At 39.0% G+C, this 16709-nt stretch overlaps 1 protein-coding gene across 3 annotated transcripts in view; it reads left to right on the plus strand.

Moving 5' to 3' along the window:
* myo3b (myosin IIIB) overlaps window positions 1–16709 on the plus strand; it is a 516799-nt gene that overhangs the window by 457726 nt on the left and 42364 nt on the right. For 2 of the 3 annotated variants that reach the window (XM_048598928.1, XM_048598930.1), the window contains 3 exons: window positions 11395–11504; window positions 11884–11930; window positions 12150–13226. In XM_048598928.1, the coding sequence (XP_048454885.1) occupies window positions 11395–11504; window positions 11884–11930; window positions 12150–12279 (287 nt within the window). In that variant the 3' untranslated portion in view covers window positions 12280–13226. Of the gene's footprint in view, window positions 1–11394; window positions 11505–11883; window positions 11931–12149; window positions 13227–16709 lie in introns of those variants that run through there. The other variant, XM_048598929.1, reaches the window with a different exon arrangement.

Below are 16709 nucleotides of genomic sequence, written 5' to 3' on the forward strand. Positions count from 1 at the left end.
CTTTTTCCAGCTACCATCAGTTCTGAAGAAGGGTCACTGGACCCAAATCATTCACTCTGCTTTCTCTCCACAAACGGTGCCAAACCTGAGTTTTTTCAGCAATTTCTGTTTTTGTTTCTGATTTCTGGCATCCACAGTTCTTTTGGTCTTTTATTTTGGATTAATCATGCATTGCATTTTCCCATCCCCTGTTCTTTTCTGGGAGTGTCATGTACTTTAATCACCCTAGTCTATTTAAAACCCTAACATCCTCAAAACAACAATTAAAGCAGTTCCTGTCCTTCCTTTCCAGTCAGAACGTGCCCAATTTATATAATCATTCCTTCTAATCCCATCCTTCCATCTTCGCAGCAATTCTGGTTTCTGTATTCTACAACCTTCAATAGCTACACTATCTTTCTTGGAACATATTTTTCAGAAGTGAAGGCAGTATTCTAAGTATTTTTGCACTAATGATTTTCAAAGTGAACAGAGTCATAGCATATCTCTGCAGCACACTCTGGCTCCCTTTACAAAGGAAGTTAGTTACTTGCCTTTTTCTTGGTGGAGCAACTAACTTAAAGATCTGATCTGTTAATTGTGGGGTTGTTTAGCTCTGCTTATTGCATTTCTGCTTTCAGTGTTCTGCCTGCAAGTAACCCAGTATTGTAGTTCAGGAGGTTGACACTCTGTTTTTACGTATGACTGTTGGAGCCCCTGAAGTGCACATACTCCCGTGTTCTTCATTGGGAATGGTTGATCCCCCAACTTGCTGGTAATGATACAGTTGGGATTATGCCAGGCCACGAATTTACAGATTGTGATTGAATATAATTCTGCTGCTGCTGATAGTCCATAGCAAAGCATGGATCCCCGGTTTTGAGTTGATCAGTTTGTTCTGCATCTGCCCCATTTGCCATGATGATAATGCCACATAACATAATGGAAGGCATCCTTAGTGTGAAGACAGGATCTTAGCTTCACAAGGACTGTGTGCTGATCACACTTGCTAGTACTATAATGGACAGATGCCTCTGGCAACAGGTAGATTAGTGAGGAGCAGGTCAAGTAGGTTTTCCTGTTTTATTGTTTCCTTCACCTCCTGCCACTGACCAATTATAGTAGCTGGGACATTTAGGACCTGGTCAGTTCAGACAATTGTGGTGTTCCGAGCCACTCACGGTATTGGACTTTGAGGTCCTTCCTCTTCTGTTTCTCCCCCAATCATCCTGCTCCACTGAGTACTCTCTGTATCCTTGCCATCCTCAGTGCTTTTTCCAATTGATGCTGAACATTGAGGGACACTGATTTATCAGCTGAGGGCTGTGGAGGAGGGTGGGGAAGTTAGTTCTAGGGTTGAGTGTAGGTAGTAGCCAGCAGGAGGCTGCCTTGCACATGATTTACCTGATGCCAAAAAGTCTCATGCGGAGTCAATGGTGAGGACTCCCAGGGCAACTACCTCCTGGGGTCCAGTTTCAGATTTTCCAAAATTTAAACCCCCACACCACCCTGTTCCCTATTCTCAAGCCCATTATGATAGGCTAAAATTCCCTGCAAATATTTAAGATGTAGACTATAGAATAAAATTAAATTCTTGTGCAGAATTGTAGGAGAACTCTTGCTCTTCAAGTAAGGCCATGAGATCCTGTAAGCTCACCTGAACCACTGGAAGAGAAAGACGGTCGGGGTCTCATTCAGCATTTCATGCAAGAGAAAACACTGACTACAATGCAGCATTTCGTCAGTTCTACACAACCTAGTTTAGGTATTGAGGTTGTAAATTAGAATTTTAACCTTCTGACTAAAGAATGTTGCAAGCTGAGCTAAGCTGACACATGAGATATACTACAAGGCAATTTTTTGAATCTTATGCTTTGAATTTTGAATAAATATATGATTTAAATTATAGCAGAGAACATCATGGCAAGATTGAATATGGCAGAATCTACAAGCAATGGAAAAATCAATTCCAACCTGATAAATGATATGCAACAGCAAAAGTAAGCTAAGAGCCCCATGGAGTTGGAGCTGTCATCACACCAAGGCAGTTACAGACTGCATTTATTTTAGCTCATGGGGTATGGATGTCATTGTCTTGAACAGCATTTATTGCCAATCTTTAATTACCCAGAGGTCCATTAACAGTCAGCTACTTTGCTGTTGGTTTGGAAACTCATGTAGGCCGGAACTGGTGGGTGTGGAAGAGTTCCTTCCCCAAAGAAAAAGTGAATCAAATGGGTTTATGACAATCATTGGTAGTTACATGATTGCAATTAGGCTAAAACTTTATTCCTGATTTATATAGATATAAGTTTTGCCATCTACCATAGGGAAATATGAACCCATGTCCCCAATCATTAGCCTGAGGCTCTGGATTACTAGTCTAGTAATGTTACCACTACCAGCACCACCTCCCTGATGATCTGTAGGATCGGTGCAGAGTTGAGGCTGGAGAGCCAGCAAGTATCAGCTCTATGAGAAAGGAGAACGCTTCAAAGAAGTGTTGCTATTTACAGGCTGGTAAAGCAGGAAATATGCAAAGTACGTAGTTTTCAGATTGAGTGTTGCCACCATAACAATTAAACGCCACAAAACATGGCTGCAGTCAGGGAAATTGAGGGCCACAAGAAACAATATAAAACAAGGTCTCACACTTGAGCAAGTCACAAAGCCAGAATTAAAGCAATAATGGAGGAGTATTTGGTAACCTAGGCAGACAAATTCTAATCGAAGAAAAATATTCGGACACTGTTGAGGCTGCCGAAAAGGAGGGAGGTCTATTACATAAGCTGTAGTAAAGGCCAGCAGCATTTAATTTTGGCACCCAATGGGACTCATCCACGGAAAAAAAGTGAAAGTAATGGGGATTATTCTATAGAGCCACAGAATGAGAATTCATCCAATAAAGTCATTAAGAGCACAGGCATCTTTACTGAGCGACTAGATACTAACTTCCATAGTCAACACTGGAGCAAGGAAATCTCATAGACACAAACAGTTCACAGCTACTAAACACAAATGTTTTATCTGTAAAACAATATGTCACAAAAGAGTCAGAGAGCAACAGGCTACAATAGAAGAGAAGCCAAATGTATTCCAAGGGAGAATACATGATTCGGCCTTAGTTTTTGGCAAGAAGATATTTATGCCAATAGGCTTTTCACTAATTTTAAGCCGAATAACCATCATGAAACTACATGGTCCAGGAGGTATAACTCTAAAGGCTAAAGATTTGTTAGACGGAACTCTGCAACACAAGGCTTGTCAGACAGTAGAAAACTTAAACATACCGCATAGTCAAGAATTCTCACTCTTCATAATGAATGCATGGTTTGAACAGAATCATCTTCAAATGCTGGAAGGATTCAAAATAGTTAAAGTCAAAAAATATTAGATAAGGAAGAATCAGTCATGGAATAACGGGGCCATGACCATTCAGCTGAGGAATAGCTAATTATGGAGCAACCAGTCAAAGGATTACTAGGACAAGATTTCATAGGACTTTCTAGGTGATGGGGGATCCCAAACTGAAGACAGAATCCATTGAAATTAGTTATACTGGTGTAAGAAATTTGTTACATGCTATGAATAAGAGATGATGGTTGGCCAGCCAGACTCCATCAATATGGCAGGAGCAGAACAGGCATTGAGAATGTGTCACCTTTCGTTGACATCATGTGCAAGAATGAAAAGGCAAAGATCTGGTTATTAGCAGTGAGCACATTCTGAGTGTCGAGAGCAGTTTGCAATGATCGATGATGTGGGGGTATGTGATGAGATCTGGTTATTCCACCTTCACTTTGGGAAGATGTTGTGGAAAGTATACATATTGCAGTTTCACAGACGTGTCATGATGCAGAAGGATCCCATTTGAACCATCGTGTCTGTACTGGCTGTCCAAATGAATTTCTTGACTTAATCATTCTCCTGTCTTTCCCCCATATCTTTGCACATTGGTTTTATTCAAATAATCGTCCAATGGAATCTTCAATGGCTCAAATGAACCTGACTCTATCATGCTACCAGGCAGTACATTCCAGACAGGGTGATTGTTACATGAAAATAATTTTTCTAATATCATAGACGTTTCTTTTGTAAATCACTTTAAATCTGTGCCTTTTCATTCATAATACTTTTATGAAAAGGAACAGTTTCTCCCTATCTACTCTATCGTCCCTCATGATTTTGAAAACTTCTATCCAACCTCCCCTCTCCAAGGAGAATGGTCCCAACCTCTCCAATCCATCCTCACAGCTGAAGTTTCTCATCCCTGGAACCATTATTGTAAATCTCTCTGCATTCTCTCCAAAGCATTCACATCCTTCTATTGTGTGGTACCAAGAACTCTAGACAGTACTCCAGCTGAGGTCTAACAGATGTCTTAAACCGGTTCAGCATCACCTCCTCACTCTTGCATTTCATGCTTCTATTAATAAAGTCCAGGACACTGTCTGCATTACTTACTGCTCTGTCCACCTATCTCGCTACCTCCAATGATCTGTGCATATGTACATCAAGGTCCCTCAGCTCCTGCATTCCTTTTAGAATTGTATCCTTTATTTTATATTGTCTGTCCATGTTCTTCATACCAAAAAACATCACTTTATACTTTCTACATTGAACTTTACTCGCCAAGTATCTGTTCACTCCACCATTTTGTCAATGTTGTTTTGAGTTCTGTACTTTCCTCGTCAGTTTACAATGCTTCCAAGTTTTTTTTTATCACCCTCAAACTTTGAAATTGTCCCGTGCACACCAAAAATGGATCGCTAATATATATCAGGAAAAGCAGGAGTCTCAATACTGACCGCTAGGGAACTCCACAACAAACCTTCCTCTAGCCTGAAAAATATTAATTGACCATTACTGTCTCTTTTTTATCAATCAGGCAATTTTGTATCCATGTTGGTACTGACCATTTTATTCCATTAGCTATAGCTTTTTTCATAAGTCTGTTGTGTTACAATGTTGAACACCCGCTAGAAGCCAATATATGCCATATCAACAGCATAACCCACATTGACCCTTTCTGTTATCTCTTCAAAAATCTCCAGACAGTCAGTTGAACGTGATTTCCCCTTCAAAAATTCATGTTGGTACTACCTAATCAACCAATCTCTTTCCAAGTGACTACTAATTTTATTTGGAACAACTGCTTAAAAAGCTTCCCTATGTGCATTATATCGTACAAAATAGGAGCAGAAGTAACCAATTGGCCCTTTCAGTATCCTCTGCCATTCACTAAGATCATAATTGATTTGGTTTTTTTTTTGAATTCCATATTGCCTCTACCCAAGTAATCTTGATTTTCCTGCCTAGCGAGGATCTATCCACCCTATGTCTTAAAAGTATTTAATAACTTCCGGTTCAAGATGGCAGCAGAGAAGCAGCGCAACATGCAGGCTCCTGCCTGGAGCTCATCTGCTCTTTTCACTTTCACTTTTTTTACTAAGCTTTTTACTTGCTTTAACCTACTTACCTTTTGTGGAGAGCTAAGCGACTTCGGCGCATCTGATGTGAGGCTTCTTCCCACCGGCGGCAGCAGTGGGAGTCGAGTTTGTGCTCCCAGCAGAGTCAGTGGAGGAGAGAGGCAAGAATGTGTTCCCAGCAGTAGAGGGGAGAGGCAAGTTTGGGCCCAATGCCTGGCAGCTTCAGCAGTGGCTGCATTGCCGAGATTGGCCCAGTGCAGACTCATGGCAGCAACGTCATCGGTAGAGGGAAGATGATGCCAAAGAGCATTGACTCCAGCTGTCTGACTGCTTCCTGCTGGCATTGATCTCCGCATTAGGGCGGAAGAGCCTAGACCAGGCCCATGGCTAAGCAGTTAAGAAGGTCTGTAATGTTGAACTTTTAACTTATTTCTTTACTTTACTACTTTATTTCAAAGATTTTGTACCTAGGTACTTTTGTACCTAAGATGGTGCTGGGAATGGCGACTGTTCACTGTACTCCTGTATCCCTGTACTTGAGTACACATGACAACAAAATCTAATTCTAGTTCTAAATCCTAACCACATCTCCACCATTCTCTGAGGCAAAGACTACCAAAATAGATGCAAAACTGGCTTGTTCATAGAAGACAGAGAGTAGTGGTGGAACGGTGCTTTTCAGAATGGAGATCAGTAAGAAGTGGTATTCCACAGGGACCAGTTTTGATCAGATTTGTTGTTTGTAATATGTATAAACGGAGGAAAATGTAGGTGGTCTGATTTGTAAGTTTACAATTTACACCATAATTGGAGGAGTTGCAGATAGTGAGAAGATTGTCAAGGGATACAGCAGGACATAAATTGCAGATTTGGGCAGAGAAATGGCACATGCAGTTTAATCCAGACAAATGCGAAGTGATGTATTTTGGAAGATAAAATTCAGTTGCGAATTATATAATAAATGGCAAAACCATTAGCAGCATTGACATAAGAGGGATCTGGGCGCACAGGTCCACAGATCCCTGAAAGTGGCAACACAGGTGGATAAGGTGGTCAAGAAGGCGTATAGCATGCTTGCCTTCATCGGCCAGGCAATGGACGTAAAAGTTGGCAAGTTATGTTACAGCTCTATAAATCTTTAGTTAGGCCACATTTGGAATATTGTGTGCAGTTTTGGTTGCCACACTGCCAGAAGGATGTGGATGCTTTGGAGAGGATGCAGGGAAGGTATATCAGGATATTGCCTGGTCTGGAAAGTTTTAGTTATGAGGAGAGACTGGATAAACTTGGATTGTTTCCACTGGAAAGACAGAGGCTGAGGGGTGACCTCATAGAGGTCTACAAAATAATGAGAGACATAGATAGGGTGGATAGTCAGAGGTTTTTTTCCCAGGTGGAAAGTTCAACCACAAGAGGGCACAGGTTCAATTTAAGAAGGGCAAGTTTAGGGGAGAAGTGCGGGGAAAATTTTTCACACAGAGGATGATCGGAGCCTGGAATACACTGCCTGTGGAGGTGGTGGAAGCAGACACATTAGCAAATTTTAAAGTTTTTCTTGGTAGACACATCAATGGGAAGCAAACAGAGGGATAGAAACCACGTATGGGCAATGAGTAGCAGGTCTAAATAAGGAATAGGAATTGGCATAGGCTTGGTGGGCCAAAGAGCCTGTGCTGTATTGTATTATATATTGTATATTGCACAACCCTCTAACAGAAAAAGAATTCTCCTCATATCTGGCTTACATGAGTGACCCCTAATTTTAAAACAGGACCCTCCAGTCCTGGATTGATCCACAAAACTCTTTTACTTTTCGAAATTCCAGTGGAAGCGAGCACAGCTTGTCCAACCTATCCTCATATGACAACCTGCTCATTTCAGGTATTAATCAAGTAAAACCTCAGTGAACCACCTCTGATGTGTCTACATCCTTCCTTAAATAAGGAGTCCAAAACTATACACAGTATTCAAGATGTAGTCTCACCAGTCCACTGTATAACAGAAGCCTATTTCCCTTAATTTTAGGTTCTATTACTCTAATAATTAGGGATCATGTCCCTTAGCTTTTTTGTTTATCTGCTATACCTGCATTCTAACATGTTTGATTCTGTGCCCCAGAATTCTGTAGTTGTTCTCTTCTAAGTAATACTTCTCTTTTTTATTCTTCCTGCCATAGTGAACAACTTTAGATTTCCCCATGTTATACTCCTGCTGCCAAATTTTCTACATGAATTCAACCAATCTATACCCATCTGCACCTTCCTTATGTCCTCTTTACGACATGTTCGCCTACCAATCCTGGTGTCGTATGTAAATATAGCTAGCATGCCTTCATTCTCCTCATTTAACTTCTTCCTCCTGATAAATATTTTAGTCGTTCCCTGCCATTTTTCATATTCTGACAAACGGTCTTAACTGCCACTTGTTCTTGCATAGTTATATGCCTTTTCCTTAAGTTTGATGCTTTCAACAACTTCTTTACTTAGCCATGAATGGTATGTCTCCCTTTATAATGTTACCTTATAATAGGATACTTTGGGGATCATTTGAGTGTAGGATTAGAGCCTGGTGACTTCTGATCTCCATGGACCTTGAAGATCTCAGAGGGTTGTGCAACTTTGTCTTGAAAGGAAATGGAGGTGCGATCATTGCATATTTGTAAGACGGGGTGGATAAATTCTGAGAGGCAAGGGAATCAATGGATACCAGGGGTAGATGGGTACGAAATTCGAATCATAATCAGATCAGTCGTGATCTTTTCGTATGGTGAAACAGGCTTGAGGGGCCAGATGGCCTATTTCTGCTCTTAATTTGTATGTCCTTATGTTAGTATGTTGCAAGGAAACGCAAGCAGTCAAATAACTTGAGTTAAATGAAAAATATTTAACGGTGTACGTCAAAGTGCAACATGCCTTGATCAAAAAATTATCATGACAGATTGAATTCTGATATTACATACTGAGGATGCACAAGTTCAAGCAGACCATTTAATTTATTTATCCTTTCAGGAGGAACCCTCAGTATCAGTAACAGAAATTTTGACAAGCAGGAAGCAACCCTCTTATATTATGTTTGAGGATGTGAGCATTTTGGTTTCGCCAGTAGAGGACATTGGTTAGGCCTCTTCTGGAATACAGTGTTCTGTTCTGGTCTCCTTGCTATCGGAAGGATGTTGTTAAATTTGAAAGTGTTCAGAAAAGATTTACAAGAATGTTGCCAGGGTTGGAGGGTTTGAGCTATAGGGAGAGGCTGACAAAGCTGGGGCTAATTTCTCTAGAGCATCAGAAGCTGATTTTATAGAGGTTTATAAAATCATGAGGGGCATAGATAATGTGAATAGTCAAGGTTTCTTCCCCCAGGTAGGGGAGTCCAAAACTAGAGGGCACAGGTTTATGGTGAGAGGGGAAAGATTTAAAATGGACCTTAAGGGCAACTTTCTCATGCAGAGGGTGGTGTGTATATTGAATAAACTGCCAGAAGGAGTGCTGGAAGCTGGTACAATTACAATATTTAAAAGACATCTGGATGGGTATATGAATAAGAAGAAGGGATTATGGGCCAAATGCTGGCGAATTGGACTAGATTAATTTACTCGGCATGGATGAGTTGAACTGAAGGATCTGTTTCTGTGCTGTACATCTCTATGACTATAATACTACAATCACTGAAGGTCCGTGGAACATGAAGAAATAAGTTGAAGTGAAGAGTCTAAATGCTTCAGCACAGGTTTACTAGCCGGTTGAAGCTGTGGCGCATATAACTCCAACGAAGCTTCCCTGGAAATGGGATGACTAATGTCTACAGATTCAGGACACAGTCAAGAAGAAGTTGCCTGGTTCAGAGATCCTGGATACTGCAAAAAGAGATATGCCTGTCTCAACGGAGTAGCCATCTTCCATTAAGTAAATTCATGAGATTTAAGGTTGTCCACGTGTTACAAAGGAGCAATTGCCTGGTTTAGCAAGAAAGATGTCCTCAGCAAAAAAAAATCCAAGAGGCAAGTGGCTCTCCAGTTTAAATGGAGTTATGAACCTCACACTGTCAAGGACATAAACAAAGTAAACAGTCTTTAAACCAGATACTGACCACTCTTCCACTTTGAAAGAACACATGTTCTAAGGGAACAGTGAATCTTTCAGTGTTCCTATTTTTGTAGAATTAGAGACCCGTAGAGGGATGGGAGAGATAGTGGTAAATGTAATTGTACATCAAATGAATGAAATTAATAATGTAAATAAAAAGCTTTGGGAAGATAGGTGTAAAGGTTGGGAAAGGTTAATATAGAGTAACACATTAAGCACTACCAATTACATTATGTTATGTGGACTTTGGGAGAGAACAGCTCAGCATCTCAAAGAAAAAAGATTTGTCATCTGGGTCTTCCTGTATCTCTGTAACAATGTCTATCATATTAATGTAATTTGTACTTAGTTGGTAGCATGCAATAAGTTACATCATATTTAAGACAAGAGCCTTTTCTTGTTAGACTACCAAGTGGTTTTCTAATCAGGCCAGCTATATCCCTACTGGCAAAGCAGATGGTAGCAGAAAACCTACCACACAACATGATGAGCAATCATGAGGATTCACCTTCTTTTAAAAATGTATTTGTTCGTGCGATGTGGGCATTACTGGATAGGTCAGCATTTATAGCCTGTCCCTAATTGCCTAGAGAGCTGTTAAGTGCCAACCACACTGCTGTGCATCTAGAGTCAGATGTAGGCCAGACCAGTTAAAGATGGCAGATTTCCTTCCCTAAAGATATGATGAGCTAGATGGGCTTTTTAATGGCAATCAACACTAAGTTTTATAATTCCAGACTTCTTCACTGAATTAAAATTTCATAATCTACAATGGTGAGATTCGAGCCCATGACCCCTGAACATTAGTCTGGGGTTCTGGATTACTTGTCCTGTGACATTACCGCTACTTACTTATCTTACAACGTTGGCGATTTGTTGATGAAATTTACAGTGACATCCATTTACACAGCTACCAGCTACAGTGCGTTCTGATCCCTGTGGCTTTGCTCCTTAATAAAGTGATTCAGCTGGAAATTATGCAATTGTATTCAGGATACAGTTATGAGTGCCACTCATACCTAAGGGAGAAAAAGAAAGGAATAGGAATTCTTTAACACCTTTGAGTGCAAAGTGTTTCTTTTCCATGAATTATTTTTGAAATATAGTTGTAACCCAGAGAAATGCAATAGTGGCTCTGTAGATGATGGTTGCAGCAATGACCAGCTAATCTGTTTTAGTGCTGTTGGATGAGAGATAAATATTGGCCAGGACACAGGAGAACTTCCTGGTCATTTTTGAATAGTACCACGATTGACTTGCAAGGTATGTACAGACTATCTAGAACAATACTACTTTGATTCCAATGTGGGTGGGCTGAGCCATGTGGTCTACGCTTGTCATAAAACATGTCTGTTTTCACTTGTGACATGAATGTCACCCGGGACATTGCCTGCTTTGGTTTGGTGTCCTGTATCATTCGGAATCAGCTCTGGTGCCAGGGTGTTCACTTTACTGTTGCCCTGTCAAGTGTCGGCTGCATGTATGAGAGGGTGACATTTCCCAAGTGGAGGGAGTAAAACTCAGCATTCAAGTTATTTTCTGTATGCATTTATAACAGCTGATTTTGGAGATCTGAATACAGCTGGTAAGGAATTGTGGAGGGTGACAAAACTTCAAACAAAATAACACAAAAATGGTTTGTGGAAACTAGGAGATAAAAACCTGCAATGAGCTGTAATTAAATAGAAATAAGGAAAATATTTAGCTTCGTGCATGAAATCATTAAATATTTGTTCTTGGAACCTATGTTGTTATACTTGGCTTAGCAATGCAAGTGTTAACACTGGGGATATAAATGAATAATGAGCTGTGGAAGACAGGAAAATATATGTAGAAATTAGTAGTCGACAAGTGGACGTGGCTCTGGGTTATTGAATGGTTAACAATATGGTTTAATGTTTTAGAATCAGGAAAGGAAACAGAAAAAAGACAGCTGAGAACACCTCGTCGACGAATGCAGCAGCCCAAAATGCTGAGCAGCCCTGAGGATAGCCTGTATTATAACCAGTTAAATGTGAGTTCAAAGTAGCAATAAAGCTCTTTTGCTGACTTTGGGTCCAGATGATAATACCATTATAAATACCTGCCCCAACCACTCCAGCCCCACCCCCATGCTCTTCTTCTGTCTGTCTTCGTGAACATGTGCTTATGCTCTTTATCTGTTGCTTTCATGTCAGGATGTCTGCCGTCACGGTGAATAATTGATGTGGTTTATCAAAGCCAAGCAAGATGCATGCTTCATCAGGCTCACTTGAGCTCTTTGATCAAAAAAATTATGCTGTGACTTCTGATATTATCAGCATCTGCTTGCATTCAACACAAAATCACTTTGAATTAAAAATTAACGACTTGCTGCTCTGCTGTTGACTGTGTGTTCTTGGCCTTCTCCACAGGGAATCCTAGAGTACCAAGGGAGTAAAAGAAAGCCAAGAAAACTTGGGTAAACAGATACTTAGTTTTTTCCAACTGCAAATAAAAACAAACTATTGTGTTATAGATTGTTGCGTCTTTATACTTCAAAAAATAAATTAAAGATTCTCAGTAAAACAAACCATTTATTTTAGTTAAAGTATTGTGATTGACATGTTAACAGATAGCTCTTTTTGCGAAAAGCTTTGTTATGCGTGCTGATAAGTCAACTATTTCTACTTTATCACAGTCAAATCAAAGTGCTGGACATTGAGGATGAATATTACAAATCACTGTCATCTATTGAGCCTGTCGCTGAGGAAGATGATACATTGAATCCTTCTCATCCTATTCCAAGAGGATCCTTTACTCATAGCTAAACGTGGATTCTGTAGGTAATTTAATGATTTTATACCTCTCAGTAAAATCTGACAAGTCAATTTTTCAGAGTCTGGTTTTGTCAACAATATGTTGGAATAAACAATGGAATGGTTTTAAAAATAAGAATCAAATAACCTCCTAGAAACAGTTCATTAGTCATTGTTATTTTTCTCTATAAAGGGGGTCAAAAACTATACGCTGAAATCTATTTATGTGCAGTGCTCTGTATTTGATATTTAAAAATAATTCTGTATGCTCTTGTTGATTTATCCAAGTCCATCTTTTGTGGGATTTTAATTTTGTTTGCAAGTATCAAAATATTCTCAATAATGATCTATGAGTTTTCAATTGATTCCAGCATTGATTTACTAACAAACTGAGCACTGAAGTAACCATATTTTAACATGTTTTTGCATTAAACACTACTCTGTAATAAAGATTTCTCAATTCATTCAATGTAAAATTTAACTGGAAAATATGCAGACTAATAGCGAACTTCAATAATCTGTGAATAAATTAAAAGCAGTCCTTTGTTATGCACAAATTATTTCAGTACTTCTCAACATGATAATATTAGAAAAGCTTGCGAGAAGCTAAATCTCTTTTCTACTCTGAATGAACTAATTATTTACTTTTGGTAAGGGCTGTAAAAATTGTAGTTTATTTAGAATAGCAGTCTAAGTTACAACATGTAATAAATCCAACCTTGCCCACCTGTCATTAAAGGAAATTTTCCCTAGTAGCTCAGCATGGGCTTAGGGAACAGCATGGAGGCCTCTTATGTTTGTGATGTTGGCTTGTAGAGTAACAAATGGGCTGTCCAGGTGTCCTTTGATGCCTCCAGGTCGTGATGTGTGCCTGCTACAGCCAATGCATAACTGGAAATAATTCAGCTGGAATGCATACACCTTCCAAACATAAAATTATGCTACAATTTACACTTCCATTTCTGGTGATATTTTAAAAAAACTATTTTGTATAATTTGAAACTGCATAAATAAAATACATTAAACAAATCTTTGGGCTTGTTTAACAACTTATTTGGGCTATTCAGGACGAGATAATTTGAGGTTGGGAAATAGAACACTTTTGTTTTGTGCCTTGTCAGCATCAGTTATTTCTGGATGAGCTAAGAAGGAAAGTTGTATCAGGTGAAGTCCAAATTAATCATCATTTTCAGAGGTGACATTAAGCCAAGCCTTTCTGTTTATTTTGAAAAAATGGAAATTTTACAAAGAAGAGCAGCAGGTCTTTCCAGTGGTCTGATCAAAGTTTATCTCTAGCCCACACCATTGAACTTGATCAACTGGTCATTTATTGTTATTTGAGATATTGCTGAGCACAACTTAACTATGCATTTCTTCATTTGACACTTCAATAATAACATATTGTCTCTAAAGATTTTGATGGACTTCAAACCAGCCTCAAAATGTATTTGAATGATATCCCATAAATATTTGCATTTTAATTTTGGAAATAGCAGCTTTGAACAGTGCCATATAAATGCAAATTTCTTCCTTCATATCTTCCTGTCATCGGCTCCTTGAAATACGGAATTTGCACAGTCGCCGACCAACCAAATGCAGGACTCACTTAACTCAGTGACCAGGAACGCTACCACATATCTTTCTATCTTTTTATATCAAGTCCTAGCAATTCTACATTTGGTTTGCAGAACCCTACATAAGTCCCTCATTTCCAGAAACACAAATAGGGTCTTGTATAATGTACAAGCAGTTTTATCTCAATAACTACAAATTAAGAAATTTTAATTAGTTAATGTTTGGAATTTTCAAAGTTAAAATAGGAAGGTTTATTTTCTGAGTACATTTTTGAGATTTGTTTAGAACTGTTTTCTGATCTCTGTAAGTGATATAATTCATCTTGGTAAGCACAAAATTAAATTGTGTGCCCCTATTAATATATACATTTGCATCTTCATTCAATGTATATGGTGCTTAGACTTTTAGTTTTGTTCCATGTTGTTTTTTACAATCTAATGAACTGTAGCCAGTTCAGTGGAATATTGCTTTGAAGGAATTAACAGTTTCTGAAATTCCTAATGCAGTTTGTAGCTTGAAAGCATGCAAATTTAAATTCTTACCAGTGATAAATTCTTATAGTCTATTAACCATTTTTGTTGGGAAAATGTCATAGGATTGTATCATTGTAAGCGGTTCAAAGACAAAAGTATAGTTTTCTCATGTCATAATAAAGTCACTTGGTAGAAGAATCAGCCAAGCCAACTTCTCCCACATTTCCACAGGAGTCTTTTTTCTCCTTCCTGATTGGTTAAAACAACTGAGCACAGTAACTTGCCTGAATGTGCCCTTGTAATTACACAGTTGTGCATGCAATTGCAACATGCACTGTAAATGCAGTTATTACTTTTAGAAAGGCATGCTAAATTAGTGTAAATTTTGGCAACTACTTTGCAAGTTCAACAGTGATTTTTAAGTTAAAATACAGATTTTAATTTTTAAATTAAAATAATTTACAGAGTGCAACTTATAACAGAAAAAACTTGTATGTATGAATGTCTCTCAGTCTTTCTATAAAATTATTTCTTCAGCATGATTCACATCCTATGGAACAAAATTTTCCCCTGATGTTCAAAATTATTAGATGTTTAAATATAATGCAAATATATGAATTAGAAGTAGAAGTAGATCATTCAACCCCTTGAATGTGCAATACCATTCAATAAATTGTAGCTGATCTATTTCAAATTCCACATTCCATCTACCTTTAGTAACTTTTGATTTCCCTTCCCAACAAGAATCTTTCTACCTCCACCTTAAAAATATATAATGTCCCCATGTCTATTGCCACCTGAGGCAGAGTTCCAAAGTTAACCAAACCCTCAGAGATTTTAAAAAAAATTCTCTTCATCTCTGACCTGAAAAGGCAACTACTCATTTTTAAACGGTGCACCTAATTCTGAACTCACCCGTAAGAAGAAACATCCTTTCCATATCTACCTTGTTAAGAACATTTAGGATCTTATGTACTTTAAGCAAATCACCCCTCACTTGTCTGAATTCCAGTGGAAACAAGCCCAGTCTATCCAACTATTCCTCATTCCAGGTTAATCTCCTTTGAATTGTTTCTAATACATTTAATCCGTTATTAAATAAGAAGACAAAAATTATACACAATATTTGAGATGTGATCTCACTAATGCCCTATATAAATGAAGGAAAACATCTTTGCTTATATGTTCAATTTATCTAGTAATAAAGGATAGCATTCCATTCGCCTTCTTAAATACTTGCTGTACCTGCATACAGAGTCTCTGTAACTCATACAATGGAACACCCAGGCCCCACTGCATGTCAGAATTCTGCAGTCATTCTCCATTTAAGTAGTACTTTTTTTTATTCTTCCTGCCAAAATGAACAACTTCCCATTTCCTACTTTCTGCTCAATCCACCAGATTTTTGCCAACTTAACCTACTTATATTAATCTGCAATCTTATGTCTTCTTCCTAACATACTTCCCTACAATCTTTGTGTCATCTCCAAATGTACCTAAAGTGTCTTTACTCCCCTGTGATGCCTTCACTAAGTCATTGAAATAAATTACTAAAAGCTGACGCCCAGCACAGACACCTGCAGCACTCTATTTGTCACATCCTGCCAATCAGGGAAAAGACTCATTTGTGCAAACTCTCTGTTTTGTGCTTGCCAGTTATTCTTCTGTCCACACTAATATGTTAACCCCTATGCCATAAGTTCGTACTTCTCACTATAACATTTTATGTTCAACCTTATCAAATGCCGTCTGGAAGTCCAAGTATAGTACCACAACAGCCTCTCCCTTTATCAACAGCAACATTTATTCTTCAAAGAACTTCAATAAATTGGTTAAACATGATTTCCTTTTCACAACACCATGCTGACTCTTCTTGATTGAATTGAGTCCTTCGAAGTGCCCAGCAATAACCTCTACACTACAGACAAAAAAACTGCAGATGCTGGAATCCAAGGTAGACAAACAGGGGGCTGGAAGAACACAGCAGGGCCAGGCAGCATCTGGAGGAAAGGAGCAGTCAACATATCGGGTATTACCCTTCTTCAGGACTGAACGTGGGGTTAGGTGGAACTGTAGATAAAGAGGAGGGGAGGGGTGGAGGTGGAATGGTGGTGATAGGTGGACACTGGTGGTAGGTATGACCTAGTTGGTTGATGGGAGGGATGAATCCAGATGGTGGCTGGAAGGGAGGTGGTGGGGCTGGAAGGGGAAGTGGGGAATGGGTGGCAAGGTTATTTGAAATTGGAGACCTCAGTGTTGAGTCTTCCAGGCTGTAGGGTGCCCAGGCGGAAGATAAGGTGCTGTTCTTCAAATAAAAACCAAAAGAACTGCGGATGCTGTAAATCGGGAACAAAAACAAAGTTGCTGGAAAAGCTCAGCAGGTCTGGCAGCATC

This window comes from Rhincodon typus, chromosome 7, assembly GCF_021869965.1.
Source record: "Rhincodon typus isolate 14 chromosome 7, sRhiTyp1.1, whole genome shotgun sequence".
Classification (NCBI taxonomy): Eukaryota; Metazoa; Chordata; class Chondrichthyes; order Orectolobiformes; family Rhincodontidae; genus Rhincodon; species Rhincodon typus.